The sequence below is a fragment of the Haemorhous mexicanus genome, chromosome 15 (genome assembly GCF_027477595.1).
Source record: "Haemorhous mexicanus isolate bHaeMex1 chromosome 15, bHaeMex1.pri, whole genome shotgun sequence".
NCBI lineage: Eukaryota > Metazoa > Chordata > Aves > Passeriformes > Fringillidae > Haemorhous > Haemorhous mexicanus.
Window position 1 is genome coordinate 18256872 of NC_082355.1, and position 11859 is coordinate 18268730.

Consider the following 11859-nt stretch of genomic DNA (forward strand, 5'->3'; position numbering starts at 1 on the left):
AAGCCTGACTATTCCTTGAGCAAGCAGGGACTGCCTCTTTGAAATATCCAGTCTTGATTACTAAGCATTAAAAATGATAAAAACTCCACTCGACCAGATCCTGTTTTATCCAGAAATAACATTTTTTCATAAGACTCTTTTTTCCAAACTTCAAATGTAATTTTTAAAATTTCTTTATATTTCTTCGCAAGTATTATAAATTACTATGATCATAAGTATTTCCAATCTAGATGATAGTAGCAGACTTCCTCTTACTTAGGTGTAAATGTCTACCAGTTATCTAAATCCAGGTTACCTTTGTGTGCTCTCTTCTGCATCTGCAATAATACAGAAGGGTCCTACTGAAGGAGGTTAATCAGTTATCTTTAGACAGCATGAACATTCTGAGCTTGTCAACTTCAAATCTTTTATCAAAACAAGTTTAGAAGAACAGTTTAAACTGAAACAGCTAATTATGAGATACCTAAAGAGGGAGGGGCAAATACCCTACCCTTGCTAACAGTTCTCGCTTAATGATTCTACTGGATTAACTCATTTAAACTCCTTTAGGCTCCCAATAATAAAGTTTCCAAAAAAAAAAAAAACCAACCAAAAAAACAACTCTTTTCTGAAGCTCTGTGCTAGGAGTTATCTGTTTATATGTCCCAGGAATAAGCTTGGCTTTTTAGCTAGAGGAACATGCTAGACACTAATGCACCTATGGCATGATGGATGTTCTTATCTATAAGGCTCTGATGTACAGTCAGAATTGTAGCACCTCTTGCATTCAAACTCACTGAAAATAGTGGCAATAAAGCATTCCCACACAGCTGGTAATGGCTCAGGTTATTAAGAATCAATACCACTGGTCATCAATACAGTTCAATTCCATAAATCTTACCCAAAAGATCTATCAGATTTCTAAACTAAAAGGCTTGTACAAATGGAGTGGACCCATAGTTTAACACAAATCCACCAGAATGCATTGTAAAGGAGCTCTAGTGTATGAGAAACCTCAGTCTTAGAATTGTAACTTCCTGGTTTCCAGCAATTAATTTCCAAAAGGACAGTGCTCTTTCATACCTTACCATTTATGGTTACAAAAGGCTTTGTAATAGAGGAATTAAGTTAGGAGTTCAGCCACAGCAAGGCAAACCCAGCAACATACAGGAAAGGAAAAAAATTATTAAAATCCCTTTCAGCTCTGAACTCCGCTGCTATCCCAAGTCTGTCATATAACAGACTTTTTTCATCAGAGAAAGCAGCATTTCATCAAAAATTGTAAGTTTATTTCTAAACAACTCTTTTTCCTTGGGAGCATGTGATAGCTTTATGTTTTTAAAAGTACAGTGTTTTGGGAAGCAAAAGGCTTTCTATGTCTGCAGCAGTATGGAGGACAGGGCAGATAACTTTTCTGTAGCATGCAGACTGAGTTCTCTCTTTTGTAACTGGATGCAATCTGACCGTTCTTCCCAACTGTTAGCAAAGATAGCAATAATATTTTCATAAATTAAGAGCCTGTAGCTCATATAAGACTATAGTTCTTATTCATTTTAATGGTAAATGCACTTTTGTTCTTAGAAGTTTCATGGCTTTGGGTTTTCAGCATTACTCTAGAGGTTGTGCTTATTTACCCCTAAGTTAGAGAGGAACCAGGCACATGAACTCTTGAAGGCTTCCCAAAAATTTGGTCTTAAACTGATTCCTTCTGTGCAGCCCTCTATAGCACAGAATCAAAGGGAAAAGTACTCCAGAAAGATTTCAGAACAGCTGAACTAATCAAGTAACTTCTTTTTTCCCCCATTTTTTCTTTTTTTATGAACTACTACTAGTTTAAAAGCTAATAGAATTAGTCTTAAACAACTGCATAGGTTTTTAGACAATTAAAAATTTAACTTCTTTAATTCACTCTAGTGGCACATCTGGTAAACAGTTCATTAATAAAGCAAAATTATACAGCATATTTCATAAAATAAAAAGTTGCATCATATTACACAGTCAAAATATTGCTGCTTTAGTTTTCCAGCACAACTACATGAGAGATTTTTCTGTGCACTTTACCACTGAGGCTCAGCATCACCTCATTCTGTAACATACAGTATTTGTGGTCCCAGACACACAGAAAGCTTATTAAGTCATGAAAAAGCTGATGTTCCCTGTCCGCAGCACTTCCCCAGTACCAGCAAGAAATGCCTCTAACTGCTAGAGACTGGAAAAGGGAAAGAAAGTGCTAACAGAAATGCAATTTTGACAACAGCCTGTTGTAAGTGATGGGGCAGCAGATGAGAAAATGATGAACATAGGATTGAAATAGAAGGGAAGAATCTAAGCAGTGTTGAAGTACCCATGGAAAACAGATAAGTAAGTGCGAATGATCCAAATAACTCTACCTACAGAGAGTTCTAAGTATTTAAATATGAGTGCTGTTCCAATAACATAACCAGTACAGAGCTCATATTTATAAATCTAAAACTTTTGCCTACTGGTTCTCGCAAAAAGCATTTGGCCAATAAACTGTCACAAAGTACTGTGCTCCTCTTACAAATCCAGCAAAGCCGGCAATTTTTATTTTGTCTATACAAGCAGTTTTGAGAATAAAACAAGGTGGCTTAAGTTGGCATTTGGCAGGGAAAACAAATGGCTGTTTTGCATGCAGAAGCAATAGAGGCCAACAGGTACAGGCCTGTTTAAAAAGTCCTCATCACTTTAGAGATGTAGATGATGTGCATCACTCTTCTTGGTATGATGCTGTATTAGAACATAATGTTCATCTGAAAGTAATACATAAATATTCACTGAAGATTCACCATATAGTGTGGGATAAATCAGCTCAAAGAAAAGCCAAACCGAAAAACCACAACACTATCTCACCGTTAATATTTATTCCCAACTTAAATTCAATAGAGGGATTTAGCAGCCATTCTTCTGCAAGCGAGGTAAATTCATCAGTGCTACTCATACCTTATGCAGTCTTGAATAGCTTGAGAGAGAGGTCCAATCTGAGGTCACACCACTGGAAACTCCTGAAAAGATGAGAGAGTAGGAGGTGGTAGAGACTTCCCGCCATGTATCAAATATCTCTCTAATTAAAATAGGGGACTATTCAAATCCTGAGTGGATGGCATCCCTAAGATTATCACTAGCAGCTATGAATGCAATTTTTATACATTGAAAATGCACAGCTAATTTACTGCATAATTTAACTGTATTGAAGAAGAAGATTAGGCAGAGGGAACATTATCAAAACAATTGCAGTTTATACATTCCTAATAGGTATGGAACCACTGCATAAAATCCGCAGTACAAAAATACATTTACAGTTTCTCTTGAAGGCTGGACTAAGCCTTGTTTTGTACACTTCAACATCTTCCAAATCAATTTTACTCAGACTTCCTGGGCCAATCAAGTCTTCTGCAGTGTTTAATTTTAAAAGATTTAATTGTTTTGTCAGAGGAAACACTAAACCAGCTATTTCAATGCTCCTTCTAATATACATTGACAGAACAAGGACACAGAAGATACTTTTAATCAGAAAAAAATTAACCTTTAAAACAATGAAGAAATTCCAAGTAAATATGGTTTTCTATATGTATGCAACTTTACTTTGTGTTAAGAGCCAGAAAATTAAGTATTTTCAGCAGTAGTACATAGAAATGTTTTTGTAAGAAAGGAAAAAAACCCACACTTGGGTTTCCTTTGCAGTCCTGTGTTTCCTCTTAAATTCTTCTGTACATGCATGAAATAGTATTACGGGTTTTTCTGGTCTTTGACATTTGAAAGCAGAAAAAAATGCACCAGAAAATATTTAAGTCAGTTTTAGGGACCACATTTACAGCTAATTTGCTACAGCAACACAACAATGATGTAAGCACCCCTGTTTTACATTGCCTGAAGACCCAGCTGGTTATTTTTTATGTCTATAGAAGCCCTTAGGGTGATATTTCTAGATGAATCTTTCTTGTTAACATTCTCTGCATAATTTACATGTCCTTGTTCCCTTTGGGATGAAGCAGTTATCTGAAGTGGGGGAACACAGGCAAACAGCATCACTTAGCAGCCCTTGCAGAGAGCCAGGGTCGGGCAGTCTGTCTGGTGTGAAGGGGAACAACACTGCATTTAACCTCTGGGCTACTTAAGAAAAATTTCCTATTAAAACATAAAAGTTCCTTTTGTGTCTTAAAGAGATGGTCTGCTAGATTATTAGGAGGATGTACCACATTGTACATCCACTGCATGTGTGGCTGGCATTCAGGCAGACTTTTGAAGCAATTAGATTTCTTATTAATTCCTTGGTTAATAGTCCCACAATTCTTATTTTCCATGTAACAAGGGGGTTGATTAACCCCTGTTTCTCAGTGTAAATGGAGCAGCTCTGTAAATATTATGGTTCATCAAAATTCAATATGCTAACAGCTCTAGGACACTAGAAGTTTTCCACAAGTCACCAGTAGTACCAGCCTTTCATTTTTCAATTTCTTACAGAAAATTAAAGATTATCATTGCTACTGTATGTAAGAATTTCTTACTAATTACACAGGTTTCCACTCATCTATCATTATCTCCCCACCATGCTATAAGGATCTGCTACTCCAGTACTATTTGGTCTCAGGGCCTATGCTCCAGGCCTGATAATGTTCCTTTATTCCACTTCCCTCTCTGCCCAAGCTGCACATTATATAATGGAGAGCCAGTTTAATAACAATTGGTATTAAGGTACTGTGTTGCACAGTATTCTGATATTTTAAGTACTTTGGAATTCTTTAAGTTTTTTATTTCCCATTTTCCAAACTAAAAGAAATGATGGAAGGTTTCAAGGAACAGTCACTGATACTCACTGTGCAAGTTTCTTTGCTGCACACACCTCTCCACGTAGTTACAGCTGAATATGCAGGTGCAGCACGAGTGTGCTGGGAGCATTTGCTACATGTTCTACCTATAGCCCCACTGAACAAGCAAAACACAGTACAACCTTACTTAAAGGCATTAGCTCACCTTCTGTATTAAACTCAAATGGCAGTAAACAAGAAAAGTTCATCTGTGGCAATTTTCAAATTGAGATGCTTCTTACAGTGCCAGCGAATTATATGTGATCATCAGAAAAACAATTCCTCTCAAAATGCTGCATGCAAAATTCACAGTGGATGTGGATGTTTTATTTAAAGTGGATTTAATATGAAAGTGGACAAAATTTAGTATTCTAAAAATAACTCGTTTAGTTTCTAGGGATACCTAAAAACAGCCTTTTACTTTGATATCAAATACTACGAACTTCAAAATATATTCTTAAAATCTGCAACTAACCACAAGTTCTGCTAAATGACCAGAGGTGTTTTACTGTCCACAGACAACTATATTTTAATTGCTAAGAGAACTATAATTCAGGTGTTATAGCAGTCTAAAAACAGCAGGATGGTAATTTTTAAATACCTTTTTCTTTTGATCATTAGTCAAAGTGAGGCACTTTTACAAGGGAAAACCAGAAATAGCAGGAAAGGAAAGAACATTCAGAATATTTCCATTCATTCCTTTAAGAGCTGATGCTCATAGCTTCGAGGGCTATCTCATCTTTCACCAAATTCAGCATGGTCAGTAGGGACTTGCAGTCACACTGCAGCTCTGCCTGCCTGTAGAAGCTGGAGAACATCTGCTCACAGATAACCTGAAGAGCCTATTTGCCAACTTTGGCTTGTGCTTATCTTACACTGTATATAAACCTAAGTCTGAACAGAGGAGGATTTAGGCAGGAGCTATGCCATCCTGAAGCCCAGCTAGTAAGGATATACACTGCGAAGTTGCACACATCTGAAACTAAAATCCTGTAAAAGCACTGCCTAAAGCTGTGCACCACTGCCTTGTGCAGAACAGAAAGGAAAGCTAATTTAGCATGAATGCTTTTTTTTTTTCTCCTTTTGCTCTGCTTTCGTCTCTTATCTCCAAAAAGCCCACACAAATCATGCCAGTCTTGTCATTTCCATAAAAACTGCTTTTCCCATGTTTTCATGAAAAAACAAAACTCCACATATGAGCAATCACAGCTGTCAGTGCAGCAGATACTGGTGATGGGTTGAACTTGCAGTGAAAGTTCTGGACTATTTCTATAGAAACCTGCATGTCACTCATAATGATTCAATGGCATACGGACTCATGGCAATAATTTTCAGATTCTCTTCAACAAAATATTATGGATCATTTATGGTGGATCATTTAAAATGCTTTTTGTCAAAGGAGTGGAGGGGCTAATGCCCATCAGTTCTGAGCTCAGGTTCAGACTTTTCTGCCCAAGAGTTAGTTCCTCAGAGTTACACCATCACTGCTCAGACAGCAGGTTTGGAGCACCTCTGAATTGACAAGGCCAAGCAAACATGCAGAAGTCAGAAATCTCAAATGTTAAATTTTTAATTATTTCAGTTCTTTTGAAATAAGACAACACCATTTCAAACTACTCCACAAGAAAAAGCATAATGTAAAAAGGTTTCTACTCTGGGAAGGTTTTCCCTTCATGCAGTCTTTACCAATATACAGCAAAACAAGTCTAACTTCAGAGAAGCAGCAACAGAAAACAGACTGAATTAAGTCTGAGGACAATTGGAATGTTGACAGAATTCTCCCCAGAAGTTACCAGGTTTTTCTACCTGCTCTCCTGGCTTTCACACACACACACAAAAACACGCACACGCACTCATACACACACACATACACACACCCACATGCATGCTTATTAAGGTACTACATGATAAATTTTAAAGAGTAAAAGAAGAATCTAATGATAACAAAAAACACAGCAAGTTTGGTTGGATTTTTTTTATTTCTAGTTTTTGCAAAAATGGGGCTGTTCTGCCACCAATTATATTATATTTCAGAAACTTGTTACATAACTAAAATAACTGTGATATTTTCCCTTTCTTTTCTTATTTTATTTTACACCAAAAAGAGGCTGTTCAAGTTTCACAACTCTAAATCATGCTGGGAAAGAAGTTGGTGACTGCACAAAAGCGAGGGGAGACAAGAGCCCTCTGCCTGGGACTGGGAATGGTTGCATGCTCCATGATGATGTACTTTTTTATTGGGATCACCATTGTGCCTTTTTACACTAAGAGGTAATAAGAGCCATTTGTTTATGAAACAAAGCTATTATTTTTCCTGTTAACATCATATACAGTAATTTAAAACAGTGATAAAATATACATAAGTACATTGTACAATAGACAAAGTGCTCTCAGAGAGCTCATAAGGATTTAAAACAGAAGAGGAAGAAAGTGTGGCAAGAATTCATCAGGCACATGTGAGCACAAAAAAGAGGAACATATTCTCCTCAGGGCTAAACAAAACAGACTAAATCAAAACATTTGCTGTAGAATCAAAAAGCCAACCATGCTTATCGAAGCTTGACAATGAAAAGCTAAGTCTTGCATAAATAGGAACAGTTAAAAAAAGCTGTTTCATGGGCAGGAGAGAGTCTTGTTTAATAAAACTTGATCAACAGAAGTCATGGTAAAATTGTTCACTCAAGTATTTGTATCTTACTTCCAAATTACCCATCATAAGAAACGAGCACCTTCAACAACCCAGGCTGCCACACCAAATATTACAGAACATAATGAACACTGAAGGAGTTACAAATGCCCACCCTCTTATTTAATTTTGTGAGTTCTGCTTACACACACAAAATCAATTTGCAAAATATCAAAGCAATGGGACAAGGAGTGCAGCTCACTTGTTCACGTTTTAAGATTATGACAGAGAAAGCAAGGACACCCACCTCATTCTTCTTGCTAGAACACCTTTAATCTCAAAACTATTTGAAATACATTCTCTTTAAAATAGAGTAATTCACATACTTATTTTTCTGCCTCCAGATTACATTACAAAAGATGGATACATGTATCAAGAGTAGTTTTATAGGAACTGGAGTGAGACTTTCTCAACTTTCTTTGACACCAAAGAGTACTTCTCTCAGCAAAATTTAATGTGTTATCAATAATAGAAAAGTAACTCTTGAGAAAAACAGATAAGCAACAGTAAAAATTGACTTTTTCTAGAAAAAATCCTGCTATTTATTTATAGCGAGACGCCCATGCAATAAAGAAAACTAGGGAAAACAGATCTGAGTTCTGAGGCTTATTGAATGAAATCAGTCAAAATATTTCTGAGACATGATGTGAACTGCATTCCAGGTATTTACTACCAAATTTTAAAATCCATAGCAATATTTCTTTCTTGAATAACATGAAGCTGGTTACAGATTGGGAGGTCAGAATCTAACTGAAAACCACAGAATGCATAAAAGACAACAACAAAAACACCTTCCTGAACTTACTCGCTACGGCAGCCCTTCTCCAGGTGCAGCCACAGATTCAGGGTGGGCACAGTTCATCACAGCAGGATGAAGCAGGTATGAACTCCAGCCAAGCCAGGACACACAGATGTATTTTCACATGCAATTCGCAACAGATGCTTCTGATGAGCTTCAAAGGAATACCTTTTGTTTTGTTTTTGTAGTGTTTGGACAACAGAAACTGTGTGCAAAGTACTCAAAGCCAACATCAAGGACAAAGTTTTCTGCCCAAACAATAAAGGCTCAGAGGATGAGGAAATCTTTCCTTATCCCTGTCTGCAGGTGTGGGTTAATCTGACAGCCTCAGGACAGGAGGTTATGCTCTACCAGACTGAAGATACACTGGAAAGAAATCCTAAGGTACTTGCAACACAGATTGAATACTCATTCTTTGCTACTGTCGAACACCTTTGAGGAGAGGGGCTGATAGTTTTTAAACCAAGCAGCACAGTAGCAGCAGGAGTCACTCACTCATCTTTTACATGTTAATGTCTGGGCTTAAACCAAGACAATTTTTAAACATTCCAGAAATTACAGTTTTGTATTTTCTTGTAAATATTACATTAAATATTAAGTTAATACTTTTAAAGGAATTACACCAACATGTATATACAACAGCTATGAACATTGTAAAATATGTAAGTCTCCCAGTTGAAGACCCATTGTAACAAATGGTTTATAAGCTGTGGCTTGCTCAGTTGCTTGTTGAATTAGCACGAGATACATCAAGTTTATAACCATCCAAAGTAAGAGCACAAATCCCAATTTTACTTGGTTTTTTTGGTGTATATTATAAAGAAGGGAATAAAGAAGGAGAAAATTGCAACATGATGCACATTTTAGACAGAAAGAAGAAATAAATCAGTGAAAATTCAGAATCTTGGATGCCCAAGACTGAAGTACTTTTAGAATCCAGAACAAACATGCTCAGATTAAAAGTGCAAAGCATTTATATAGATTAGAGCTTCCCACAGGGCAGACCTAATAGCATAAAACACTTCAGCTGAAGAGAATTTTTCTAGCTAATGCCTGTCTTTATAATGACTGCCTCAGGGAAAGCTACATGCAATGAAGGAGCAAACAGAAATTACCTACCATAGATGGAAACAAGAGCTTTGCTCACTGCAAGGGCAGGCAACTTCTGGATGTCCTATCTACTTGCATTAATGCAAGTAAAATGTTCAGGTCAGGAACCATCCCTGCTTTTGCCTTGGCCAGGCTCCAGTTTAGTACATTCAAGCATTATTATATACACAAAATAATACTGTAGGAAAAAAAAGTTTATGAACAACAACAACAAAAAAGCAACAAAAAATTTACTGCTTCAAAGTCTATTTCCACTGAAAACTAAATAACTCTGAATTATTACTACAAGTCAAAATAGTTTTGTTTAACAAAGACAAGTAGGAAGCCTCCAACAGCCATGCTTGCATTTTTCTACTACTTACAACCAGAAGTGTGCCGTGAAACAACTTCATTCTTGTGCACACTGACAAGCAAGTGTGAATTTCTGCACAACAAACACTTTCCCACTGTGATAGTGCCTAGAAGCTCTGTTAGGAACTGGAGTTTGGCACTGTAATAAAGAAGTGACAGTGTCAAAGACTGTAGGGTTTTTTTGAGCATGTACATTATTGGTTTCCAACAATGTAACTCCAATCTGTAAATCTGAAGACTGGGGGCATATACATACGATGGAAACAGGGAAGAGTGGCATGGCAAATGAACACATGAAACCAAGACAATCTCCAGGGATGCCAAACCACAGAAGATTTTGTCAGCACTAGCATGACTTTTTCCCTCAATCTGACTTAACTAAAAACTTTTAATTGGAGTATTTATTATAGTGAATCACCTTGTTTTCTTATTTCAGTGCTCATACGTCCCAGACAAGTTGGAGAACTCTAAAGAAGTTAAAGCACGAATAGAAACAATTGCAAGCAATTTCAAAAAATACCAGACTTTCCCGTGTTACTATGACCCAGGAGGAACACAGACCAACGTCATTTTAAGCAGACTTTATCCCGCAAAAGGTCTTCTCTTTGCTTTCCTCTGGCCTACACTCATGTTTACTGGTGGATGTCTGATTATTGTTCTGGTAAAAATTAGTCAGTATGTTTCTGTTCTTTCTGCTTGGCAGTAAAAAATACATAGCATAGATTTTTTGAGATTGTTGGAAGATATTAAGAGGCATTTGTTCTGCCGGTCTTATTGGCATTTTATGATACTTAATATACCAGGTGTCAATTCAAGGGCAGGCATTCCAAAAAATTGAAGAGCAATCTCTATGGATGGCAATCCATTACACAAAGACAAACTATAAAACTGATTCCCAGAAATGCCTGAAAATACCTCATAAAAACACAGACTTAGTTACTGTCTATTGTTTCCCTGGGCTTTAGGAGGTAAAGCTGCTTTACAAAGCTACAATTCACATTTACTACTAAACTCTTCTTCCACATTATAGACGGGGTGCTAATTTTCTGTCTGGTTGAAATCAGTTGGTGCCACATCCATATACATCATCACTGGCAGACACACCATTTATACCCTTATACATCAATACGGTATGTTCTCATGGCATACTCATCTGTTGAGAAAAGTAGCTTTGTTATGGTGCAAAAAAGGCACACTTTTTATTATGGATCTCTCTGCTTTTGGGAGAGGGAAGGGAGAAAGCCCCTCAAAACAAAAATACACATACACAGACTTTACAAAATTTGCACTGTAATTATCTGACACCACTTGTATATAAAGAAATATATGCATAAATTACAGGGTATGGTAAAGAAGCCTATACTAAAAGTATGTTTTTCTATTTAACGCAAATCTTAGCCTTGCATTATTTGAGACAAGTGTGCCACTAAAGGAAGGCTACCTGGCTGCCATTTGCATAGATTACAAAACTGATACAAAAAGGAAGTTATGATATAAAGAATGTAGTGTCCTGGTTCTGGACAAGACAGGTTTAATTTCTGCAGGAGCCAGGAGGAGGCATGGCCAGGACCCAGAGATTATTCTGTAGCACCTCATCTCATTTTTTTGGAAATGGCTGACTGCCAGCTCGGTTAGCACGGCAGAGGGAAAATGGTCAGGTATTGGCGGGGTTGAGAACTCGGGTGCAAACCGTTTCTTGTACACTCTTTTATTAGTCTTGTTGCTGTTACTGGTTGCTGTCTTTTCATTGCTGTTTCCAGTAAATTGTTCTTATCACAAGCCATGATCTTTGCCTTTTGTGTCTCTAGTTCTCCTCTCCAGATCATCAAAGTGGGGAAGAGGAGAGGGGAGCGAGCAAGCAACTCGTGGTTTGCAATGTTTCCAATTGAGGAATACCATTCTTAAACCACAACAAGTAAAATACATGTGTGATGTCTTAATAAATACAGGCAAGCCAAAGTAACCACAGAAGTTTACATGCCTAGCACCAAGATATTTCACAAAAGAGATACATTTGTTTCCAGAGCCAAGACTTCCAGGAATGCTTTGATGCATGAAGACTGACTTTCTCTGTTCTCTGAAAAGAGGTGTTTTTCTCAGCCAAATTT

The 11859-nt window shown here is 37.1% G+C and overlaps 1 protein-coding gene across 1 annotated transcript; it reads left to right on the forward strand.

Annotated features, from left to right (window-relative positions):
- Nucleotides 1-1102: 1102 nt before the first annotated feature.
- On the forward strand, nt 1103-11530 carry KCNMB1 (potassium calcium-activated channel subfamily M regulatory beta subunit 1). The gene is made up of 4 exons (XM_059860190.1): nt 1103-1260; nt 6911-7076; nt 8479-8674; nt 10188-11530. Exons 2-4 carry the CDS (start codon nt 6940-6942, stop codon nt 10455-10457), a joined length of 603 nt encoding a protein of 200 aa, XP_059716173.1. The 5' UTR covers nt 1103-1260; nt 6911-6939; the 3' UTR covers nt 10458-11530.
- Nucleotides 11531-11859: the final 329 nt, after the last annotated feature.